General features: G+C 43.4%; 1 protein-coding gene across 1 annotated transcript; it reads left to right on the forward strand.

Moving 5' to 3' along the window:
* Window positions 1-240: 240 nt before the first annotated feature.
* Window positions 241-22265, forward strand: LOC119213040 (collagen alpha-1(XXVIII) chain-like). Its single transcript, XM_037464077.2, has 36 exons — window positions 241-461; window positions 587-747; window positions 1661-2235; window positions 3282-3302; window positions 3392-3454; window positions 5102-5155; window positions 5283-5327; window positions 5409-5435; window positions 5858-5902; window positions 5985-6029; window positions 6643-6696; window positions 7848-7916; window positions 8021-8089; window positions 8930-8998; window positions 11349-11417; window positions 11730-11798; window positions 12175-12243; window positions 12398-12466; window positions 12556-12627; window positions 12721-12789; window positions 12906-12977; window positions 13080-13148; window positions 13406-13474; window positions 13747-13815; window positions 14939-15007; window positions 15335-15403; window positions 17141-17209; window positions 17300-17368; window positions 17463-17543; window positions 17643-17678; window positions 17841-17877; window positions 17952-18509; window positions 19458-19690; window positions 19772-19997; window positions 21037-21231; window positions 21403-22265. Exons 2-35 carry the CDS (start codon window positions 594-596, stop codon window positions 21222-21224), a joined length of 3621 nt encoding a protein of 1206 aa, XP_037319974.1. The 5' UTR covers window positions 241-461; window positions 587-593; the 3' UTR covers window positions 21225-21231; window positions 21403-22265.
* Window positions 22266-24668: the final 2403 nt, after the last annotated feature.

The raw sequence follows: 24668 nt of genomic DNA on the forward strand, positions 1-24668 counted from the left end.
TTTAAATAGTACGCCTTATGAAGCAAAAGAATGGATATGGAAAAAAGGATTTCTTCTTTGAGGGGTAGGTGGAGGGGGGTGGGGGGCGTTCATTGCTCTATCATGACAAGAATTTCAGGAGTGTCTGTAACTGCTGCCTCCTACAGGCACCCCTCCCACACTCTCCCCTAAACGTGAGTGGGTGAGTTTAAAAAAAAGGGGTGGACTTCCCTTGATTTGCTACGAGTTTAGAATGACTCGAGCCCGAGTCTCATGAGAGTCACTTATGTTTCTGCAACGCACTGCTGCTGCTGCTAAAGCCACCACTAGATGCCCACTGACCTGCAGACTAAGATCGAACCCTGAGGACACCCAGCAGGACATGGAGCCAAACTAACTGAATGAAGAATCTCTCCTTCCCTATTTGCACCAGGAGAGCTTTTTTATAGCTGAACACATTGAGTTCCTAAGTCAGCAACATTGTGAGTTATATGCATGCTCGGGTCTCAAACATGCCTGTTAAAGCTTGTTCTCTGAGGGTGTTGGGGGATGTATTAACATGTCTTTGGGTATTTTTGTCCATCTCGGTCTTCTCTTCATCTCTCAGGAAAGTCATGGTCCTCTCGCTGCACTGGCTCCTGCTACTGTGGGGACTTCAAGGTCTTTTGGCTCAGGAGTATGAAGAAGACTACGAGGAAGAGGTGGTGACCACTAAGAAGAAGAAGACCAAACTAAATCCATCCAATGTAGTACCTCAAAATGGCAAATGTAAGTGTCAATTATTTCTTTTTTACATTTTTTCCACTGATGTTTTTAAAAGTAGTGGGGAATTTGTGCAGGTGGCACATATCTCACCTTTTGCATCTCCTGGAGGCAAACAAATTTGCTGCCACAAGTGTAAAAAGAAAAAGAAAAGATGATACTCAACAAGGACATTGCTGGAGGATCCAATCCAGCAGGATTGATCATATCTCCAGGGATCCAAAGAGCCATCCATCTCCTGGGTGACTGCTTACTGCTCCGCTATCCAAATGTTGTATTGGCCCAGAATCCTGTTTCCCCCAGGGCGCATTCTCCCCATGACATATTTCTGTGAAAATTAATGTGATTTATCCCCAGCCCATATCAAATCCATGACCTCCTCCCATCGCCGAAGGTTGGTTCTGCAGTTTGGGTTGCTTTTATATCTTCAAAAGACGATATGCAACATTTATGAACGTATCACACTTTTCCTAAAAAAAGCCATTCCTCTAAGTCTTTGGAGGTAACAGAGTCAGTAAATCACCTTTACCGCTCCAGATAAAGATGTCTCCCTTGCTTAAAAACCCCTTTGACTGGGATCTTTTGGATCTTAATATTGGGCTGCATATGAAAGTGTGACATATATCAACTATATCTAGTTTAGCTAGAGCACAATGCATCTTTTGCTATTATGACTGCATTGGATCTTGATTGAAAAGGTCATGGCATCATATTTACTTAACTTGATTTTTTTATTATGAAGCTTTAATAGCTAACCTCTAAAAATGAAGGAAAAAGAAGGATGTTTGTATGGAAATCCACTTGTCGCAAAGTCATTTCGCCTGAGCTTTGATTGAGCTGATTGCATGTGCTTTATGCTAAGCTAACAAGCGTACAAAATGTCAAACTATTCCATTAATTGTCGCCTCCTACATTGCAGCTATCGTTAGCGAAGAATGCAATTTGGAGCTAGCCTTTCTGATCGACAGCTCAGAGAGCGCCAAGGACAACCATGCCCAGGAGAAGCGCTTCGCCACCGAAGTGATGGACCGGCTGCAGAACCTGCGGCTGCAGACGGGCCAAGGCCTCAGGTCCCGGGCGGCCCTCCTTCAGTACAGCAGCCACGTAATCGTAGAGCAGACCTTCAGGCAGTGGAAGGGCATTGATGACTTTAAGGCTAGAATCGCTCCCATCGTGTACATCGGCCACGGCACCTACACCACCTTCGCCATCACCAACCTCACCCGCATATACCTGGAGGAGTCAGAGCCCACCAGCATCAAGTTGGCTGTTCTTCTCTTCGACGGCATCTCTCACCCAAGGAACCCCGACATATCTTCAGCCGTGGCCGACGCCAAGAACCAGGGCGTCCGCTTCTTCACCGTGGGCATCACGCCTGAAGCCAACCTGCCCGCCAATATGGCTCAGCTACGGCTAATTGCTAGCTCGCCGTCCTCGCGCTACCTTCACAACCTGCAGGACAAAGGGGTTGTGGATAAATTCATTAAAGAGATTGTGAGTAAGAAAATGGATACCAATATTTGCTCAGTACTTTGATAATAACCCTTTCTTGCTATCAAATATTGAATGTACAGACGTTAAAAGTGATTCCTTCAAAATCACCGGATCGGATTTACATTTTAGTTTTTTCCTTTCTCATTTCCAAAAAAGCATTTGAAGGAATGCGCTTGATTATTATTCATTCCTGGTAATGGCTGCCAGGTGTAAGCTTTGTAAAGCCATGATGCAGAGTGACTTCTGGCTAATTATTCAAACGTTAGCGTCTCTTACGTCTTTGACACCACCCCCTGCTTTATTTCTTGTCTTGATGCATCCATGATGTACACCTGTTACCTGCTGCCATAGCAACAAGGCTGCTGTCGTCCCCTTACTCACTGTAAAATAAAATCTACTCGTGACATCCACCCGGTTGGCTGGAAATAATAGTAAATTCCTCTTCAACAGCCATGTGTTAGGTCAAGACAATGTGCTTTTCTTTCCTGTCTTTATCAGGAGTGATTGAGGTTACTTCCAAAGAAAGTTAATTTCAAAGATAACTATAACATGTTCCCTCAAGGCTCCAACACATGCTCTGCATTAAAACGTTTTTGTGGGGAAGTTGGCTGCAGTGGGAGCCGGAACACAGCAAGAACATGCAACACGGCATCATTCAAGACAATGTTCTTTAATCATCACACCGTATTGTCTTCTCTGTTCTACGGAGGCCCCCCCCTGGATGCCCCAGTGTATCTGATTCCACTGATCAATGCAAGGTGTTTACTCTTGGTCAAATTGAAGCCATTTCCCCTTTCTCAAGTTTTGAAGAGAAAAAAAGGAGCTGTCTGGTAGAGGAGAGGAATCAGGTGGAGGAGGTCATCTATCGAACTGAACCCATGCCAGTTAGCAGGTGCAGGTGTTTGTGGCTCCATACCATTCCACAGATTAACCTTTGAGACCAGAATTAACGGTTTCACTCTTATGGACATAAACCTGTGCTGGTTGGCCATAAATGAACCATATGTTTGACAACATCTTGACATTCTTGTGTTGTTGCTCCACAGACGGCGTTGGCGGATGAAGGGGTAACTCGCCAGGATTCGGCCTTCACGCACATTTCCTGATTTGTGTCCCCGAAATGTGCCGTCTGACCCTTTTTTCCCTATGTTTGAAGTGTCCAATGGCCACGAGCCAGTGTGAGTGCGAGAAGGGTGAGCGGGGACCCAGCGGCCCCCCTGTAAGTACCCCTCCGACCCAGAATTGACCTATGGAGCCACAAAATGTTCACCATTAAATAGTTGAATAGTTCATTTTGATTATGAATTAATCGTATTTCTCATTTAATTTTATAGGATTTCATTTTAAGGCATTATATATATGTTTCATTTCAATAGTTTCATCTTCCTGACAATCAACAGCTGTGTCGAAATGTAGCATCAGTACACAGACTCACATCTCCTTTTATTTATTTAGCTTAACTGTGTTTTGATTCCAAAGATGTTTCATAGAAAGAGAGAAACACAACTCTGTGAAGTTGTTGGTTCTACCAAACACTGCTAACACGCTCCAGACAATGTAAACCTTGTTATGCTAAATAATTGGTGTGAGGTGTAGTTACTTACCCAGTGTACTGTTGTCACATCTACTTATTAAATAGGAAACTCTGGGTTCCATATTGGTCGGCCTCTGCTACATACCACGAGATAAAGACTCTGATTTTATAACCACATGTGTTCTTTTGCACTGTGTCTAAAAAAACATTACGCCCATTAAACCGGCTTTTTTTGTAACGTCTTAAAGGACAACACCACTCTCATAAGCCCCCTTGATGCAAACAGCCTACATAATTGCAGGGTTTTGGGGGGTGTTTAGTAAACCCTGTGGTTTTGAGAATCTACGTTTCCTAGCAGCAGTGAGAGTAAAGCAGTAAAGCAAATACTTTGCATTCCTCCGACAGTATTTTGAGAACAGGCCTAAACAGATATTTACCTGGGAAAAACTATGATAATGTCCTTCTGTCCTTCTGTCTGCTCCAGTGGATAGTCTTAGGACATGCAAAATATGTCAAATTTATGACTTTATTTCCCTTCCAAAGCCGGGATGTAAGCGCTACTTTTGTTACACAGAGAATGTCGGCCGCAATTAGACGCGGCGGCTTCGCTTTGATGTATTTTTCACAGGATGAGAACAGCGCAATTACCCCGTTAAACCTAACGCTCCGAACAAAAGCTGTTTCACATCAGTGGCAACAGGCGCACACTAGTGGAAGCAGTGTGTACAGACAGAGAGATGCTTTAAGTCAAGTGCATGCACAGTCCATATAACAAACAGCACGAGAATGGAGAGAAAAGAGAACAAGACAGTTGATTAGAGTCCTCTTACACCCAGACAACAGAGAAAGTGGCTTTCATCCATGGGCCACCTTGAACATGTTGCATCCAGGAGGTCTAGAAGATAAGAAGGAAGACTTTTCGACTGTTCCGTCTATTGTTCTACTAGCGGATAAAAAATCTTTTTATCTTATTTTCTAAAGGTGATGAAAGTTCTTCCTGTTTCTATGCTAAGCTAACAGGCTTCATGCTCTAGCATGATAATTTATCAATGTTTCGTATCATATCATAGTCATATCTTCTCATCTACTTTCCTACCTATATAATAATACTTTTTATTTATAGATTTTATTCAACAGATAATCCTCATTCGCTCGTCTTCCTGGAAGCTATAAATATTTATGATATGCTTTTCCTTTTAAAGCTCTAAAGCTGGCCCACAGTCTGTCTCAATCTGTCTCTGCTGCACATCCATCACTCTGAAGCGCTTCTGATTTATTCCCACGTCAGTATTAAGTGTTCTTCCTAATGGTACTACCATGACCTCTTTTCAGGGGAAGAAGGGTCGTCCTGGAGAAGATGGAAGGCCTGGCTTAAAAGGAATGAAGGTGTTACCTACTCATTGTTTTTGATTTAAAAAAAATATAATACATAAACATATTGACAGTTCAACATATGGATGGGGCAAACCAATAGGCTTTCCCCAGTTAAACTAAAATCCCTTTTTCCTTTTAGGGTGAAAGTGGGCTCAGTGGACTTCCGGGTCGTGAAGGAGCAGAGGTGAGCTCAGGGTTTTGGATCCAGCGGTTAAGATTCATTAATCATTGCCTTTCTGATCTAACTCGAATGTTTTGTACACAGGGAAAGTCGGGATACAAAGGAGAGAAGGTATAGTATGGATTCTGCTCAAGTCAACATGCCTCCATGATTTGTCAAAGTATGGGGTTCCAACGCTTGTGGAAAATCTGCAACCATTAAATACTCTGGAGAATCATGATTTCCAGACCGTATGAAGTTCCTAGATCATGATCATGCAAACTCAAGACTTTGGAAATCCTGGCATTTTGTTCTATTTTGTGTTTAATGTTTAATTTAAACCCAGTCTTGTATTTCGTTACTTTTCTTTTAACGGAATTGAATTACATAAATCTCATGTCATCAGTTGTTGCACAACAGCAGCTGGGATGTTAAAACACATTTCAAAATACACTGCTCCCAGGAAATTAAATTCTGTGTCGTGAACTTGAATTTATGCATGATGGAAATGAAATGCAAATCTAAGGACTACACGGCTTTTCCTTCTCTTACAGGGAGTGAGAGGGGAGTGTGGAACACCTGGAATTAAAGGAGACAGAGTATGTTGCCCTTTAATGTCGTAAGAATTTAAGACCTCCGTTCACTATTGATCATGAATTTGATTTAACTCCTATTTTTTAGGGTCCTGAAGGTACCATCGGGCCAAGAGGAAACCGTGGACTTCAGGTGAAATCGCCCCTACTTTTCGCTGAGCCCCACTAATTGTTGTTACATACATCATTCTAGCATGGAAAATATACATTTTACAGATTTACCACACCAAATGTATAATTATTTTCAAATTGGGTATTTGATTTTTAGATTGAATGAAATTACTACTTTGTTAAGATGATTTCGGCTGTAGCTAGCAAGCTCACTTGTTTGTAAAAAAGAGACCTTAAATATGATTCTTAAAATTTCGAATGTTAGACAGCAAAACATTTTTACTCAAACCTAGATCCTTTTTCTTGCTTTTATATCTCACTTTTACAATAAACTACAGAGTTGTTCTCAGAAACCGCTTGAGTTGAGCTAACAGCAATAGTAATCGGCTAATTGGAGTTAGTATTCTAACATTAACCTCTTAAGTTATATCACACAAACATGGAGCAACGCTATCTAAAAGCAATGCACTCTCCATACACGTATTGCATTATTCTTCAATCTACAGCACTTTAGGTGACTGCTTCAACATGTATTCACACCTACAGTTTGACATGCCTAGGTATGGTTGCTAAGACATTGCATTACCATTTTATAATACCCATGTGTAACTCTTACTGATCCACCCACAATGCAGGGTTCCATTGGTCCACCTGGCGATATTGGACCTGAAGGTATAATGGGTAAAAAAGTAAGTTCTCCTGCCTTTAAAATCACATTTTGCACCCAAACGCTTGAGCCAAAGCTTTCTGGGATCTGGGAAAGTGTTCAAGTACAAAAGAAAACTTAGAAGGAAGTAAATCAACCTTCCTCCCCTCCTACTGGCTATTCCTTTAAACTTGAGTCAATTCACCTAGGGTCAAAGACTGGCCTTTCCGTTTTTCCAAAACCAGATGCATATCTGAAGGGTACAGGATTTGACATTTTTATTCTGTCTGGTTTGAATTAAGTCTCTTTTAGAGTTATATGAGTCCATGACAGAGGATTTATCCATCACAAATATGATGGATAGCCTTGTTGGCCGTGGACTGGCAGAGGTGAAAAGTGAAATGTGTTTTCTCTCATCCCGAGGGTAAGGGTTAGACAAAGGAGGCCTTCCGGATGTTGATATTTAAAAGGAATTCAGATTAAATCCATTTATCACAGGCATAACTAATAACACAAATGTCAGATGTGATAAGATGACCATACATTTAAGAACTTGTGAGTTGTGTCCCATCGATAGTGGACCAGTTGAGACCTCATCTGCTATTACCTTGTCGGCATATTTTTATGTTCTTTTTAAGCCCTCTTTCTGGTGTGTTATAGCTGCCAATTCTGTCAAGGATACACACTCCCCACCAAGTGGTCGCTCCTTAATGATTTTTGGAAGAATGTTTGCGCTGATTGTCTGGCTGTCATTCTATACCACCTGAACGCCAGACTAATGTCTGGCTTTAAACATTGTCCCAACTTGCTTGAAAGGGCTAGGGAAGTGAAAAAAGAGTGCCGGTATGCGCCTGCTAACATTTCCACACCCACTTTACGCCTCTTGCGCCCCCTCACGCTGCACACCATTGCCCTGATTTACGGCCTCTGAGCGAATAATTACATTCTTCAACAATAGATTCCTTACTGGGGTAATGAAGCAGCACCCATTCATGTCTAAGAAACCCTTTTAAAATAGCTAAATATTAAGGGAAGGAGAAGCAGGGAGAGGGAGAACCTATACTGGTCTACTGATCAGATATCCCATAATGTCAAAGTGAGGCCTTTGTGCCCAGAAATCCGACTAACAAAACGCTCTGTTTGTGCATCTGTTTGTGCGCTTGCACATGTCTGTCTCTACCTGTCTTTTTATAGGGGGAAAGGGGACTTTTGGGGCCACCTGGAATCCAAGGGGAAACAGGGATTGGCCTTCCGGGGCCCAAGGTAATGTCTGGCTCCCGATGGTGGAAAATTCAAGTCATGAGTATAGTAATTCCCCTGTGCCTCACGCTGTTGGTGATCTCATCACACCCCCTTACGCTCCACAGGGGGATGTCGGTTATCAGGGGCAGAGCGGCGCTCCTGGCCCTCCGGGACTTGGCGAACATGGACCACCGGTGAGTAAGAACCTGCACACCTCAGACCAAGCCAGTTACAATGCTACTGTAAACCTGTCGAAGTCTTTAATTTTCTCTTAAAACGGAGCTATTTCGAACCATCCCATCTGGATTACTGAACTTTATAGCCTTTACATTTGAGAGAGTCATTAACTTCAAATTCTAATTTCTAATGCTTTCCCTCAACCCTATCCTCACACTCTAATAGCCTCTGGTCGAGCCTGGATTTGCACCGCTTGTGCTAAAATTGTATGTTTGCAATCAGATATGTTGTTGCTACCACATATTGCCTCCATTCCAGTATGAACCCATCTCCTCGCACTTACGTTTCTTTGTGCAATAACCCTGTCAGTGCCCCCCTGGCCCCTCCCCCCTATAGAATGTCAGGTGTAGTGTTGAGCGTGATGTGATCCCTGCCTTATTGCCTTCTCTGGAAAAAATGTCGCTCAGAGAAACAGGCGCTCAAGATGATCACAGAGAAATAAAAAAATGACATGCAGAACAACTTAAAATAAACTCTAAACAATTAAGAAAAGGAATAGAACAAGCACAGCACAGTGACACACAACATAACTACAAAGAGGTGAAAAATGACCACAAATGCAAACAAAAAGGGGCTGTACAAAGTATGTTTTGCTCCTTAGTGGGAGAGTTGGTGCGGCCTTGCATTTCTGTGATCCATTGTCTCATAACCGGCCTACAACTGGCAGTATCAAAATAGTTAGCTGTGCATGCTAACATTAGCGCACATACACTAAAGTCACCCTTCATTCAGCGAATGGTCCATTGTTTGATGAAGAGATTTTTCAGTGGCCATTTACAGCCGTTTGTTTCATTCAGGGGCCTCAAGGGCCACAAGGAGTCCCAGGAGAGAGAGGACTGACAGGAGAAGGTTTCCCTGGACCAAAGGTGAGTTTGTGTTGTTTACCAGGTGTTTGAAGCACACAGTTTCCTTGGCACACCTGTACCTGTCAAAAACATCGAACCTTTTGACCCCTTTTCATGCATTCGCTTTCAATTCGTCCGCTCAAAGAGCTCATCCGGCATCCAGATTCCAGAGTCTAATGACAGGGCATCCACAATGTGAATAATTACACAACACAGAAGTTCCATAGGTCCCCACCGAGACGATGCCACAGCGGAGCGGCAGCTGTGGTGATGATACAGGAAGATAGCCAGGGCGCCGTTTGACATGAAACAGTGTGTGACTCATGGAGGCAGGAAAGAATGAGTCTGTGTCTGCCTTCCCTCAGGATGCACAGACGTACGCATTTAAAAATATACACGTTGTCGCTCTCTCGCACTCGGGCTTTGATTTTTTTTCCTGTGAATTTAGCTAATCTTTTTGAACCAGTTGGTAGTTTCCATTGCCATTCTAACATCACACAACATTTTTCGAATATTTTCTTTTGTCAGGCCTCAAAGATACATGAATTCTCCTTTTCCACAAAATAATTCCTCAGAAAAAAATGAATAAAAGCAGTTTCGATTTCAGACCTCCCACATTTACAGGGTAAATAGACTTTACCGCCACCTGATGGCTTGTCGAGCGTTTGTAAAACAAAGGATGCTTTCTGAACCAAGGGGGAAGTTATCTGCTTACAAAGATACACAAGCATCCGTGCAGACAGGGTCTGCAAAACGGCAACTTAACAATATGTATATTTCAGTTTTAATATCCCTCGGGTGTGAAGTCCTCCATCATTAAAATATCCGGTCCAATTACGCTTAGCACGAACACGCCAGAGCCGCGTCAGCTCTCCAATCAACGGCGTAACCAACCCCATGGTTGTTATTGGTAAACGCAGACACAGTCAACCTTGATTAAAGGTGATCAAGTTAATGGAATTTTGTCAGTAATCACAAATGTGTGCATCAGAAGGCTCACATGAAAATAGTACTTTTTTTTTCTCTTCCACCATACCTTTATCTAATTTATCATTTGCCGACTTTCCAGTCAGTCGCCCCCCCCATGTGTTTTCCTCAACAGGAGACCGCAGACTCGCAGGTGGCGTTCATGCTCTAATGCAGCGTTCCTCACGGCGTGTCTCCACAAGCTCCGGATTTACAGGAGCTCGCCAGCGGTATCATATCTTCCTTTCCACATCATTAGCACCTTGGCTTCTGCACAAAGATTAGAGGGCAGAGTTATGACAATAGATCTATGTTTTTTTGGCATGTAAATGCTGTATTACAAGGCAAATCAATGTACCTTTGTTACTGTAACTCAAGTCCTTGGATGACCTGGGCAGAAGGCAAATGTATAATTGACTGAGAAGTCTAACGCATCCCGACGTTATGCTGCATACTCCATTGTACTTACCGTCAACTTAGATTAGTGTATTTCTATTCTGGCTTTTTCTGATTTTCCAACTTAAAGATTCTCTCAGGACACATCTGAAGAGATGTAAAATACTTACTTATTCATGAGATGTTCAGTGACCGAAACTCCAACAACTGAAGTTATAAGGACCTCTTTCCCCTCCGTACAGAAACAAATGAAAGTAGAAACAAAGCATTCTTCCTCTTCCAGGTATCGATATCTTAAAAACTCCAACACCAATTCACACAAGAGAGAGAAAAGAGAATTTAGAATTTAGAATTGTGCAGAAATTGAAATTTGGTGATAAAATACAAATCTATCAAATGAAAATGACGAGGTACATACATCTCATATATACGCATATACAGTTAAATTGCTGGGTGGTGCAGAAAAGCCTTCGGGCCAGGAATGTTGACGCATCCCTCTGATGACAAACTGGGTAGAGGCTTTACATCTGTTTGAATGGTAAACGTCAGACGGTGGTAACCACAGCAAAACCATGCTGGGGTTGAGAGGTCTTTAATGTCAGATGTGGGACTTGTAATGGCTCACAGTGACTTTGAAGACCATTATGTTTCTGTGGTAACTGTCTGCACGAAGTCTTTTACCCAAAGATAGTGCCAAAACAATCAGACGATGAAATGTCTCGTCCTTGTTTAAGAGTGTCGTCCATCAACATCACTCCGGCATGTGAAACGTGAACATAGACAGGAATTAAAAAGGAATGTTTTACCCAAACCTCAGGCCATGAGCAGATGTGGCTCCATGTGGATATCAGATTATGCAAGAGTCTCCGTCCGTCTGACTTGTGACTGATTAAAGGAAGACGTCCCGGCCTTCCCCATTACCCCCCTTTGCTCACATCGTGTTTATTTTTTATACATGAACTGCTATTGCATGGGGCGAGATGCGATAACTTTTCTTCCGTCTCCACAGGGGGAGCGAGGCTTGGACGGGCCGCGGGGACTGAGAGGACAGCCGGGCGCCGGGATCAAAGGAGACAAGGTAGAGCCCGAGCCCGAGTCGAGCTGCAGGGCAGAAAGAATAAAGTTACCAGCGTCTCTGTTGAATGCGTTCAGTGCGGGGTTATATACAACGTCATGGTCGTTGTTGAGCACTATGCAATGTCAATTATTTTAAATGTTTTCATGTGGTGATGACAAACCAACATTTGCACAGGATCTTGGCAACGCACTCGTGAACATTTGGGCACTTTCCACATGAAATAAATGATGAAATCATTCGGGTGTGAGGCCCCTCCATGCTAATGACACTGCTGTTATCGTCATTAACCTTCTTCCATATCTGAACCCGCAGGGGGATTTTGGTGCTCCCGGTCTTCCAGGGCCACTTGGCCTCCCAGGAGCCGGCATACAGGGCGAGAAGGCAAGTGCTTCCATTGGTAGAAACTGTACAATTTCCCTTTTGCGTGTTACTCTTTGACTGTACAGAAATGACATGGGTGGGGAAGAAGGCTCAACCTTATGTTTAATTTAAGAGAAAGACATTTGTAACTCTTAGTTTTTTTCATGAATACTTCTAGATAAAAGGAAGTAAAGATGGATTCGATAGCATGATGTAGCCATGAATTAAGTCAATCAGACTGATTGAAGAACAGGAAATGTCCTGATTTTTTAGAGAATTCCTGCTGCAGCAGTCATCTGTCAATCATTTTTCCACAGTCTCATATTCTTCCAAATTTTGACTTTGTGTTAATTTCTATTAACACAAATTTTGTTACCATCTTTGTTAATCCTTGCAGGGAGTCGAAGGACCAAGAGGGCCACCAGGGGGGAGAGGCCAACGAGGGGAGGGCTTCCCTGGATCCAAGGTTTGTACATACACTCAATGTTGTCTGATTTGATGACATCACCATCAAGACCCTAGTGATTAGTAACGATAGCTAGGATAATCAAAGCTACGCCTCACTGTAGATTTGGTTTAAGTCGATGTTGTCATACCCCGACCCGCCCCTGCCCACATAGGGTGACCAAGGTTTGCCGGGCGAGGTCGGCGCCCCAGGAGAGAGAGGGGCCGGAGATGCTGGAGCTAAGGTAAGTCAAAAATCATCATCATCATCAGCAGCAGTAAATCTTTATACGTTTACAGCGTTCAATGTAGCAGGTTCATAATTTGTCCTCAGGGCGAACCAGGATCTACGGGGCTGTCTGGTTTGCCAGGTCTGCCGGGGGAGGACGGGGCCCCTGGACAGAAGGTAGCTTAAATGACGGCCTGCTACGACAGTTATCTTCTTTCTCAGGTATCAAACCCACAAAACTAATAAAAGTGTATGTTTCTGTATCTTTAGGGCGAGTCAGGACCTGTCGGTCTCAGGGGGTTAGAGGGAGCACCTGGAATCGGCACCCAGGGCGAAAAGGTAAAGGAACAGTGACCCTTCCTGCGTTCTCTTATTGCACTAGGACCAGATCTCTATATGAGGCACGTCACAGCTGCTATCAGATTGGTAAGTCTATTCCCAATGTGATGTTTTAGGGCGACCAAGGCCAAAGAGGAATACGGGGCCTGGCGGGTCCACCTGGCATTGCCGGACCCTCCGGACCAAAGGTGAGGAGCTATTGAACTTAATCAGCTATGACATAAGTCAATATTATTTATTGATGTGAGTTAAATGGTTTTAACCACTCGTCTTGGATGAATCTTCTTCAGGGAGAACCAGGGACACAAGGAAGGGGGGGTTTACCTGGTCCACCGGGCCGCTTTGTCTCCGGACCCAAGGTAACTGCTCCCAGATAATAATTTGGGTTGGTGGCGCAGACGATACGATGGCCAACAGAGGGCCGCGTGTTTGACATATGTGAATTTTGTGATTATAACCATACTAACTTTGTGCAGGAGGGGGAGCTCGCCTTTGCAACTCGGCCCCTGTGGGGCCTAAACTTTACTGTTGTTTATTTTTTATAATTTATTTTTTTACATTTTGCCCATTATTTTCCTTCATCAGACTCTAGAGTTGATATGAATATGTGTTCTAGGGGGATCTTGGCCCGAGTGGACCGCCAGGTCCATTGGGCGAGACTGGCTATGGACTTCCCGGTCCAAAGGTAACACTGTGTATATAAAACACAATAGCAGTGTTTTTTACTCCTTGGACTTCTGCCTCATCACACACCTGAAGCGTCTCATTATGGAGTGAAACGTAATGAGGCGCAGATTCTGCAGCGCATGTTTGCATGCTCCTGCCGTGCTGTCATTTGTCCAAAATGTGATGGATTGCATAACACAGAAGCATGGGGAGGAGCGGAAAGCACACTTATATCATCTCTCTGTTACTCACTTTGTAAAGTTTGATTGACGGATTATTTGTGTGCTCTAGGGGGACCGTGGAGACTCAGGCCCAGCAGGTCCATTTGGTCCCAAAGGAGACGGCTATCCGGGCCCCGTGGTGAGGAACTGATTTAGAGACTGACATGCCCATATTTCCTCTGATAAATCTTCCCATTCATATCATCCATCCACGGATTACATTCTGTCTATCCATCTGTCTGATGCCTGTCTAATTTCACCCATCAGTTCTAGACATGTATTACCAGAAGATACACTATCTGACCTGCAAAAACCTCTGCATTAATCAAGAATTAATTTTATAAAATGTGTCCATTGTTTAGATAATAAAAAAGACAATTAATCATAGATATTTGTTGTCTGGTGTAAAGCTTGCATGAGCAATATCTGGCTTGGATGTGTTTTTCTGGCTGCTATTGACTTCATCATTAACGCATAAAAGCAACCATTTGTATCTGAAAGCGCGTTTGCAATGCTGGGAAATGACCTTTATAGCTCACCAATATCAGTATATATTCTTTATATTAAGTACAGAAATAGCAGACAGAAGTTCACCTTTATCAGGTGATCAGGGTCAGATATTACTTTAACTTCCTAGACTCTCCACCAGTTTCCAAGCACAATGTAAAATAATGCGTACAGTGCACCTAATTATGTATTCAACGGTATGTAGAGGAACCGCCCGTGAAAGCGTACCTCTGTTTTGCGGTGAAAATTCTCCACCGCTTAAAAGCAGGTGTTAACAAGAATGTGGGTTTCCTTGCATATGCCTTCTGGTGAAATGACAGCAGTAATCCGAGTCAGAAGGCAGAAAGGGCCAAGGAAGCAAGCTGAAAGGAAAAAGTGTGTTGCCACCAAGAACGCACCTTTTCAGTTAATTGAACACAAAATCATTACGCGTTCCGGATTAAGCAGCCACTCACTGGAAGAAGTCAAAGATGACATCGCATCTCCCACTCAGCGATCACATTCCATTCCAGCAGTTGTTAAACTCCTCGCAATTATTGGCATCAGTATAATTTCAAACAGTCATAGCATCGGCAGTGGGATCATCGCAGTCTGCACTCAGCTGGATCACAGCACTAGTACTAAGTACTAAGTACCAAGTATCACACTGAGCGCTTTCTGCGCGTTGGCCGTGATGCTGAAAACGCTACGTTTGCAAATGTACGTACACAAGGCCCTGAGAGTTTATTCTGCCTCCCTTTGCTGTGTTGTTTTAGGGCCCTCCTGGTCTGCCTGGACTTCCAGGAGAACCTGGCCAGGAAGGACTCGGCATCCCCGGACCAAAGGTGAGAGCTGGTAGCCGCCAAATCACACAGGATGTTTGTGAAGTATTTGCACGTCAGTAGAAAACGGGAAGCTGATGAATTTAGCAAGCAAGCATTCCTCGTTATGAACCCACGGAAACTGAGCCAAAGCAAATGTTCCTGTAAGTTGTATCTATCACTTTCAGAGCTCTGTTGGAATGGGTTAGGATAGGTGAAAGTATCTCCCAAAGACTAACTAATTAAAGGAAGCACTATTCCACTCAGCACGGGAGTCATTGGCGTGATGGACGGTAAATTGCTCTGCTGTAAGTGTTCACATATCTCAACTGGGTTTCTTCTCCTTCGCAGGGTGATGTTGGTTTCCGAGGGTTACCTGGTTCACCGGGACCACCGGGCGAAGGCCTCCAAGGACCTCTGGTACTTCACAACTTTTCATGTTTGACGTTGCGACGTGTTTACTTGTGCGGCAGGAAAAACATATCCTCGAAAGCCTGACAGTTCATTTGTTTGGGGGGTGCTTGTCACAATTTTTTCCCTACTCGCGCTCTGACACATCGATGCAGAAAGTGAATCTCTACAGAAGTACGTGTCTAATGAGAAGCAACACTTCCACACATCCCCCAACTCCCCATCCTGAGTCCCTGCAGGCTTCGGGCCGGTGTTCTTGCAGGTCGCTGTCCCAGTCACGTAGCGCCAGGCAGGATTTAATTGAGAACTCGACTAAAGCCGTGGTGCTGGTAGGCTCCAGCCCCCCTCCATGCTGTGAGAACAGTGGTGTCAGAAACTCATGACTCACGTTCATAATACGGGGATGATCCTCACCATGAAATGCTTTTTCATCAGCTGCAGTCTGTTAAAAAAAGGGGAATCATTGGTTACAGATGTGGTATCCATCAGATGTGTTCACTCAAGATGACCTCATGTTTTATGTATGTAGCAAAGCAAGGTTTGCTACATACAGCATTCTTGTTGTTTTAAAAAAAAAAAAAGGTTTTTTTCTGACAAACAACGCTGTGGTCGTATTCGCCAAACACATTTGTCATTGAATACTGTCAGTTAACCAAACAAGCTCTAAATAGACCAAAAGTCATCTGAGTGGGCATGATTTGTGCTTGCGGGTGTGGCTGTTGCGTTTATGGTAGGGCCAGGACTCGATTAAAAATATTAATCTAATTAATTAGAGGCTTTGTAATTAATTAATCGAAATTAATCACATTTTAATTGCATAAATATTTGACCTGAGAACAGTGAGAAGTCATTTTTTTCACATGGATTTTTATTTTTGTTCAACCAATTCCAGCAGACAAGTGTAGCAATAGCATATTTAGAAATATAGTACTTTCAGAAATTCAGGTAGCCTATAGGTAAGTAGACCTTCTGTAAACTATGTTTTTTTTAAGTAGACAAATACATTCAGAACATTGGTTATTTTTTCAGACGTGGACTTAGTTACCCTGGTCCTTAAACCAGTCATCTGGTGCAGTGTGGGTTGGGTGTGGGTCCTTGTAACGTCCACGCTAGCTGCTAATTGTTTTGCGTTGAGGTGATACTTGAGGCTCGATGTGAATTCCTTGTTGCACAGCTTGCACACAACCATGCTCTTATCGACGCTTCCATCAGTGTGTTTTTTATAATAAGATTTCCCATTCACGGGGCCACCCGACACGGTCTCGTCAGCTTCTTCGTTCATGTTCACTGTGGTTTGTTGTTGTCTGAAGTCATGAACGCTAGTTGGTGCTCCAGTATAATCGGTCCGCCGAAACTCATCCAGTGAGAAACGTTCCGCGGTGCAGAAAATAAGTGTAAAATAATCTTAATTCACATTGTAATTAATTAACTCTCTAAAGTCCCGGCCCTAGTTTATGGTAAACTCTGTAGTTCATGTTCCACGTATGCATGGTAGATGGCGGAAGGGAGAAGTCCAGACAAGTTGAAGCAATACCAGTAGAAACTACAAACGCATGTTTACAATGTTTCCTGAGGTATAAAATTAAGTGGGTTGTTTTTTAAATTGGGAAGTTGCCGTCTGGCCCAGGACAGAACCCTCAGAACCGTTGGATGGATTAACGAGCCTTTGAAACCAGACTGTTCATCAATAACATGAATAGAACATTGCGCCCCAATGTGATGCTCATTGTGTTCGCTGTACTGCAGGGTAACCCTGGGCGACCTGGCGCTCCAGGGCCAACAGGGCCACCAGGACAAGGAGTCCAAGGACCAAAGGTAGGCAAATATTTCCATGAGGCCATGGGTCTGTAAACTCTATCGGAGAGGTCTGTCATGCACAGTAGATGATTCATGTGTGTGATCCAGGGTGAACAGGGGACTCAGGGCGTGACCGGGCCAAGGGGGATTCCTGGAGAAGGCTTTCCTGGAGCTAAAGTGAGTCGCCATGTTGTGCAGGGCTCCCGAATGCGGGTTTGTGTGAACGCGCTGTGATACATTGTGATGGCTGACCTTTGGCCCCGTGTCACAGGGGGACCGCGGCTCGTCAGGAGAGAGGGGGCTGAAGGGAATCAAAGGAGAATTTGGAGATTCTGGAACTGAGGGGAAACCTGTGAGTGACCATCATTATCTCAATGACACATTTCAGCGTTCTGGTGATGGAATTCATACACGTTTATAACAACACAACTGGTGTGTATTCCTACCTCAGGGCCGACCTGGGGACAAAGGTGAAGCCGGTCTCACTGTGAGTCTTAGAATGTTTCTAGTAAACTGGAAAATGAAGTGCTGCATGAAAAAATATTGCTATTTTTACACTCGTAAAGGATCTAGATACTTCTTTCACCGCTGACTTGGTTGGCGCTCATGTTTATTTATACACTCAACTGTGTTGGTCTATTCCTTTCAGAGAGAGGACATCATACGGATGATCAAAGAGATCTGTGGTAAAGTATCTTGAGATCTTTGCAAAATGTATTCCACTTCTCAGTATTAACTTAACAATGTGATGTGATTCCAGGATGTGGGATCAAGTGCAAGGAGAAGCCCATGGAGCTGGTGTTTGTTATTGACAGCTCGGAGAGCGTTGGCCCAGAGAACTATGAGATCATCAAGGACTTTGTGAACGCGCTGGTGGACCGAATCACTGTGGGCCGCAACGCCACCCGTATCGGCCTAGTGGTGTACAGCCTGGAGGTGAAGCTGGTGTTCAACTTGGCCCGCTACGCCACCAAACAGGACATCAAGCAGGCTATCAGGAACATCCCATACATGGGAGAGGGCACCTACACTGGCACGGCCATCCGGAAAGCCACCCAGGAGGCCTTCTACAGCTCCCGTGTGGGGGTCAGCAAAGTCGCCATCGTGATCACTGACGGGAAGACTGACAAGCGGGAGCCCGTGAAGCTGGAACTAGCTGTACGAGAAGCACACGCCGCCAACATTGAGATGTTCGCCCTGGGCATTGTGAACAGCTCAGACCCAACGCAGAAGGAGTTCATGATGGAGCTCAATCTGATCGCCTCCCACCCAGACACAGAGCACGTGTTTCTCATTGATGACTTCAACACCCTGCCAGGTCAGCCAGACGCAGCTTTGGGAGGCTTTTGTTGTGACACTAGATCAATAATAGCACAGAGATACTAGCTGGGTACATGTTTAACAAAAAAAGCGTGTCCTCCCCTGCTTCCCGTGTTTAGCTAAACCAAGCAAATCACCTGCTGGGTCAGGCTTCGTGTCCAGCATACAGACATCAGTGGTATAGATTTTCTCATCAAAGTCACAGCAGGGGAGCAAATACTGTGTATTTCCAAAGTCAAGCTATGCCATTGTGGAGGTCAATATCTCATACAAATTCCGAGTTCTATGAAGATTATTTCAAATCCCCATAGTAATATATTGTTTGCTGAATGTTTTTAACTGGTTTTAACACCACTAGTGTTAGTACAGTAGCGTCTGCATGCTAACATCGACGGTGGGAACTTGCTAATGTGTATGAAGTGTGATCATGAATCATATTCACCATGTATTGGTAGCATGCTAATATTTGTTGATTATATCTGAATAAAATGCAGCGGAGGTTAGTGCGAATGTTGTTAGTTTTACAGGTTAAATGAGATGATTAACATTCTTGACCAGATGAATGACCCGAGATTAACGTTTTTGAGACATTCTGGTGCCGCTCATGGTTTTCAGGGGATTCCTGCCACTGGAATTAATCCTTTGGGGACCATGAATTTTTGTAATCCATCAAATAGTTGTTAGTTGTAGTTGACATTTAAATTTGGACCAAAATAATTTCAAGGTTATTAATCCCACTGCTTTTTTTGTGGGTGAGATTTGCCCTTTGTAGTATACAAGTACTGAGATGAGCCCGGGTCACGGTAATCCGATTGGTTCAGGTCAAATGCCTCAACCAAAGGGCCTGTCTCGCCAAGAAAAAGCAGCTTTGAAAACCTTGCTCAAGCCAACACATGTTGAATCCCTGCTGGTTCTGACTCCTCCCCTCTGCTTCTTTCTTTATCAGCGCTGGAGTCCAAGCTGGTCAGCCAGTTCTGTGAGGATGAAAAGGGAGCCGCGATATTCAACGGACTGACTAACGGCTACAACGGCTATGGGAACAACGGCAAAAACGGCAATTACGCCGGCGGTGGCTACGAGTACCGGCCCGGGACCACCTACACCGGGTCGATCATCCACACCGACGGAGGCCGTGTCGACACCACCCTCCATGTCAGCAAAGGCTCCAGCACAGTACACGTATGGAACATACGAGTGTACGTATATTGCTAAAAGGCTCGTCGTAAAACTGCCTAACACTGCTGGTTTTGTCGCCATCAGGGAGGAGGGGGGCAGAACGTGTTCACCGACACACACGTGGGAACCGAGCGTGGAGACACATTCAATCGCAACACCTCAGTCATCAGGATTCCTGCCACAGAGGACTCCTCCAGTACGCAAGGCTCTTCCTCATCTTCGTCGTCTTCTTCCTCTAAAATAATTACCACATCCTCCTCAGGCGTGTCCGTACAACATGAGCCTACGCCGAGGCCAGCGCTCCCCAAAGGTACAGTCTACTTGGCTCTTTGTCTCGTAGATCGTCCGTTAGCCGCAGCATGCAGAAACACAGCGCCGTTACGTGCCAGAACAAACACATTGTTACTAATTACAGAGAAACAAAAAGGGGAAGCTGCTCCCTGTGAACGACTCCTCCGTCAATGGAAAGTAAATCAGTCATACCATCGGGTTCCAACAAAAACAAAACGTTTGCGTTCGATTAAACTCTATTTCTGTCTTTTTTTTCATCAGGTTTCATTGCTCTGAGCGTCTCGGAATAGCACTTCTTGAGAGACCCATTTGAGTTAATAAAAGTTACGTTGAATATGGATACCTGTGGTGGTAGAAATCACTTAAACACCACTAGATCCTGGAGTGGGACTTAATGACACTTGTGGACCCTTTTAATTTACTCCTTCAAAACACACATGCCCTCATATTTATCAAATTCCAAATAACTTCATCAATCAGAGTTATTTTAGTAGTAAGTATGTACTCATACACAGTATATCTGGAGATATTTACTAAACACAGCATAGATTCGGATATTCTCATAAATGCACCAGTTTTATGCAAATCCGGATCACTAACAGACACACAAGGTGGAAGTAACAACCCACTGATAGCGGGCCATATTTTCCTCTTTTATAATTGCTGGTCCTGGTCATTGTTACTATGGAAACATCACCCTTAGTTTGCAAAAAGTTGCATTAGACCGATGCAAGAGAAACATTAAGAGGAACTTTATGACTAGTCTAAAAATTGTTGGATCCCTGAATTACCTGTTAGTCAAATGCTGAGTAACACAATCTTAGATAGGATGTTTCGATGTCCAAGTTTTATCAGTGATGTCTGATCAGATCTGCCATGATGTCACTTGATGAAGTTGCGTCTGGAGTCTATGTGCCAGAAGTGACTCCGGGGTTGTCAGAAGTACTTTTTGATTGACAGGCTCGGTAATGAGGTCGTATAGGTGAGTGGAAGGGAGGCCAATTATTTTTTGATCCCGTGTGAATGATTTTCATGGGACCGTCTGCTTCTCCCTGCAGAGACTGTACCCCTGGATCCCCGCTGCGTCCTGGTTCTGGACCAGGGCACGTGTCGGGATTATAACATCCGCTGGTACTATGACAAGCAGGCCAATGCCTGCGCCCAGTTCTGGTACGGAGGCTGCAACGGCAACCGGAACCGCTTTGACACGGAGGATGAGTGCAAGAGGACGTGTGTGAGAGTCTGATCCACCGGTACAGCTGCATGACTCATCCCTTCCATATTCATGCATTTATGTCATTCACACCTGTCAAACGGCAAAAGCTGTTGGTCTCTTTTTTTTAATTTCTAATGAAATAAGGCCCTAACAATTTTATTGGTTCCAAATGTTTGAAAGTATTGACTCGTGTGTTCCCTCTTTGCAGGAGGCCAAGTGAAGGCATCTGCCTTACATCTGCTATAAATACTTCAAAGAGGTGCAGCTAACAACAGCCATTTTTCCACAGGGTTATGTCAAGTCTCAGCACAGTGCTCTGGCATATACATGTACAGGGATGTTACGCATCGCGGTTACATTTTAGTTTCCATTCTTTGTGCCCACTCTTGTGCGACTTTTTGTAAAACGATCCTGCTTTACAGTAAAAAGGGAGCCCAGCTCTGTTAGACACCTCTGCTTTTCTGTATTTTTATACCAGATACTACAGATGAGCACTCTGTCCACAGTGCCCAGGGACCTCACGCACACCTCATACACAGTCTGTGAGGGCTGCAGAGATTGTGAAAAAACTAGCCAATGAAAATGCCTTTTCAAAGTCAAAATGGTAAACTACATTATTAGTCAATATGTCATGAAGCTGTGGCTTTCTTTACTCAATCACTCAAGGGTGTGTAAATGTATAACCACAAGAGCCAATAATCCACAAATAAAACCTCTCTTCATTTATAATAATAAAATATATTTTGTTCTTTTTCATGTACAAATGACTGATCCGCTGTAACCTCAAGGAATAATTGTGTTTGCTTGAATGTGTTATTTGTTTTTGATTTTCTGAATGAAAATGTGAGGTTTTCTGTTTTACATGATCGCATTTACTTACCACTAACTGTCTCCATTTGTTCAGCAGTAAACCGATGCCCTCTACTGGGCAACACATGCTGAAGTCGGTACTGCAGTGTGAGAAACTAAAATTGTACTTCTATTGTTGAGCAACAGGTTTGTCACTACATTACCTAATTGTATCAATCCATAATGTGCTCTTACATGGTTTCATTTTAAATAAATCTTGCCTCAACGAATGGAACAGTATGTGCAATAGCATCACATTCATGCTAAGGGACTGTATGAAAATACAGTCAGTCTTTCATTTTGCATGGTAACACAGTTTTATATAAAGCAAAACTAGGTTGTGAAGCGAGTTCTGCAGTAAATGTCACTAATTGTTTTAATGCATCTAGGAATAGGAAACCTGTTGAGTTATGGTTTGAAACATAATCAGTTTCATCTGTTTAATTTGTTATGCGCATGTGTTTAAGTTCATAGGCGATATGACAGTTTGCCAAACTGTAAGCAAGAAATTTCTACTGTGAATATTTGCACTTAAAACCAAATTCTAGGGATGCGACTTAACGATTTTTTTTTCCGATGAATCGGGTAAAAAAAAAAAAGCATTCAAAGCTTTAATTTCCAACCCTTCTGTTATCTAAAACATGACTGCAAATCCACATTTCAAAAATACTTCAGAAAGTACAGGTTGCTCCTTGAACATCATAATAATTTTAAAAAATCTGAAAATTTAAAAGGATTAGTTTTAACGTCAGAAGTCGCGCACACACTCCGAAACACACCCCCATGTTCAATTGAAGTTTATTCATTAAATTATTACCATCATTCTAGTGCAAGTTAATTAAATGGGTACACCACATCTAAATACAGCTAAAAAATAATCAAGTATTATGAGGTGAATTTTAAGTTCTTAGTGAGCCACGCTGGTTTAATGGATCACCTGTGCCTCCCTTTACAGGCATAACATCACCTACCGTACAACCCACAGTAGATGCGCACTAGACTACCGTATATGACAGCATTAAAAAGTACAACACATACAAATATATTTGTCAACAATAACCGAAATGAGACAAAGCATGAAATATATACAAGACAACATATTAAAAAATGAATGGTGCAAAAAAAAAGTAAATTAAAAACGTGTGTTTAGTCTTGTTAACTGCTTTACTGCTGTTATTAGCGAGCTAACGCTAGCTGAATGATGAGTAAACAGCAGCAGCAGATCAGGTGCTGCAGGCTCCTTCTGTCCCTCACGTTAAAACGGGACAACGTGATGCTCCCGACACCCCGGCTCATCATCACAACACCTGCCGGCGCTGCTGGCTGCCGTTTCCTCTACGTCGGCTCGCCTCTTTTTTCTTTTCTGCTCATCACCGGAACTCTGAGTGACGTAATAATCGTGCGACACAACAAATCGATAATGAAATTCGTTAACAACACTTTTAACAATACATTTTTATCGATTCGTTGTTGAAGCCATACCAAATTCCATTACTCATCAAATGGGAGCCTGCTGTTAGCATAGCGTTTAGTACATCTTAGTTCAAGCATAAAGATTGGCTGGAGTTTTGCGGAAAGACTAACATCAGGTTTACCCCTCCTCCCCCACCCAATTATTTTCATACACCCACTAAATATTCAACAGCAATGAAAACCTATTAGGCACTAATTCCACAGCGTACGAGTCTCCGGAGCTGCCCCGTAATTCCCCCTTATCTACCAGCGTAACGTTAGCATGAAAAACAAGCCAGCAAACTATAGCTGGTGACCAAATGCAAAGCTCATCTAAACGTGTTTCACGGTGTAGGAAAACACATAACTAATTGTATGTATGCGCACGTAACTGACGGCAGATAATCAGGCTTTAAGAATGATTGTGCTGTAATCGTAGCGCCAAACATGGTCACTGAAAAGATATCGCGCCGTGGTCAGAGGTGTGGCCTAGATTAGTCCAAAACTATGTCAGACTTGACCTTGATCATTTGACCGTTTTGAGGCCTTTTCTACCATGAAATGCAATTTTGGTTGTAAATGTCATTAATGAGACCATTATTGTTGTGTTTAATCTCAGAAAAGTCCCTCTTTAAGGTAAGTGTGCAGTTCCTCTTTAATCTGCCGTGACTTTGGGGACGTGTCAGTTTTTTAAAGCAGAATCGTCTCTCCCTTTCTGCTTAAATTACATGTTAGACGCTTCTCGACGAGTAGTCTGATCTATCTTTAGTGCTGCCCACGGGAGAAATGTTACCTAACTACACACTCCTCACACTTTATCAGGCCACAGAAATAAAACTTAACGAATACAATAACTTATTGATTCAGACACATACTGGTCTTTTTAGATTTTTTTACATTTTATACTCAAAATGTTTGAGTGAGCACTGACACTATTTATCTTTAAGAAGAAAGAGAAACACAGTGAAACATGAACTGATTGAGGTGAGTTTTAAATGGTACAACTGCGGAGCAACACACTCTCACGCAGTCACACAACCAGCCGCACAGTTGTAAACCCGCAAGGAAAAGGGGTGCTGATTGGTGCGGCTTCACCTGTTTCTACACACAGCTGCTGCTTCCGGACTTTTACACTCCATTTTTAGCTCAATGTTTGTGCTGTTCAGTCTCACT

Source organism: Pungitius pungitius, chromosome 3 (genome assembly GCF_949316345.1).
Source record: "Pungitius pungitius chromosome 3, fPunPun2.1, whole genome shotgun sequence".
Classification (NCBI taxonomy): Eukaryota; Metazoa; Chordata; class Actinopteri; order Perciformes; family Gasterosteidae; genus Pungitius; species Pungitius pungitius.

What these genes read in the sequence shown, in the direction of transcription:
- LOC119213040 (XM_037464077.2), top strand. Translation starts at nt 594, where the DNA reads ATGGTCCTCTCGCTGCACTGGCTCCTGCTACTGTGGGGACTTCAAGGT. An exon ending in CGGGATACAAAGGAGAGAAG is followed by an intron (nt 5,436 to 5,857) that starts GTATAGTATGGA and finishes CTTCTCTTACAG; the next exon opens with GGAGTGAGAGGGGAGTGTGG. An exon ending in AGGGCTTCCCTGGATCCAAG is followed by an intron (nt 12,244 to 12,397) that starts GTTTGTACATAC and finishes CTGCCCACATAG; the next exon opens with GGTGACCAAGGTTTGCCGGG.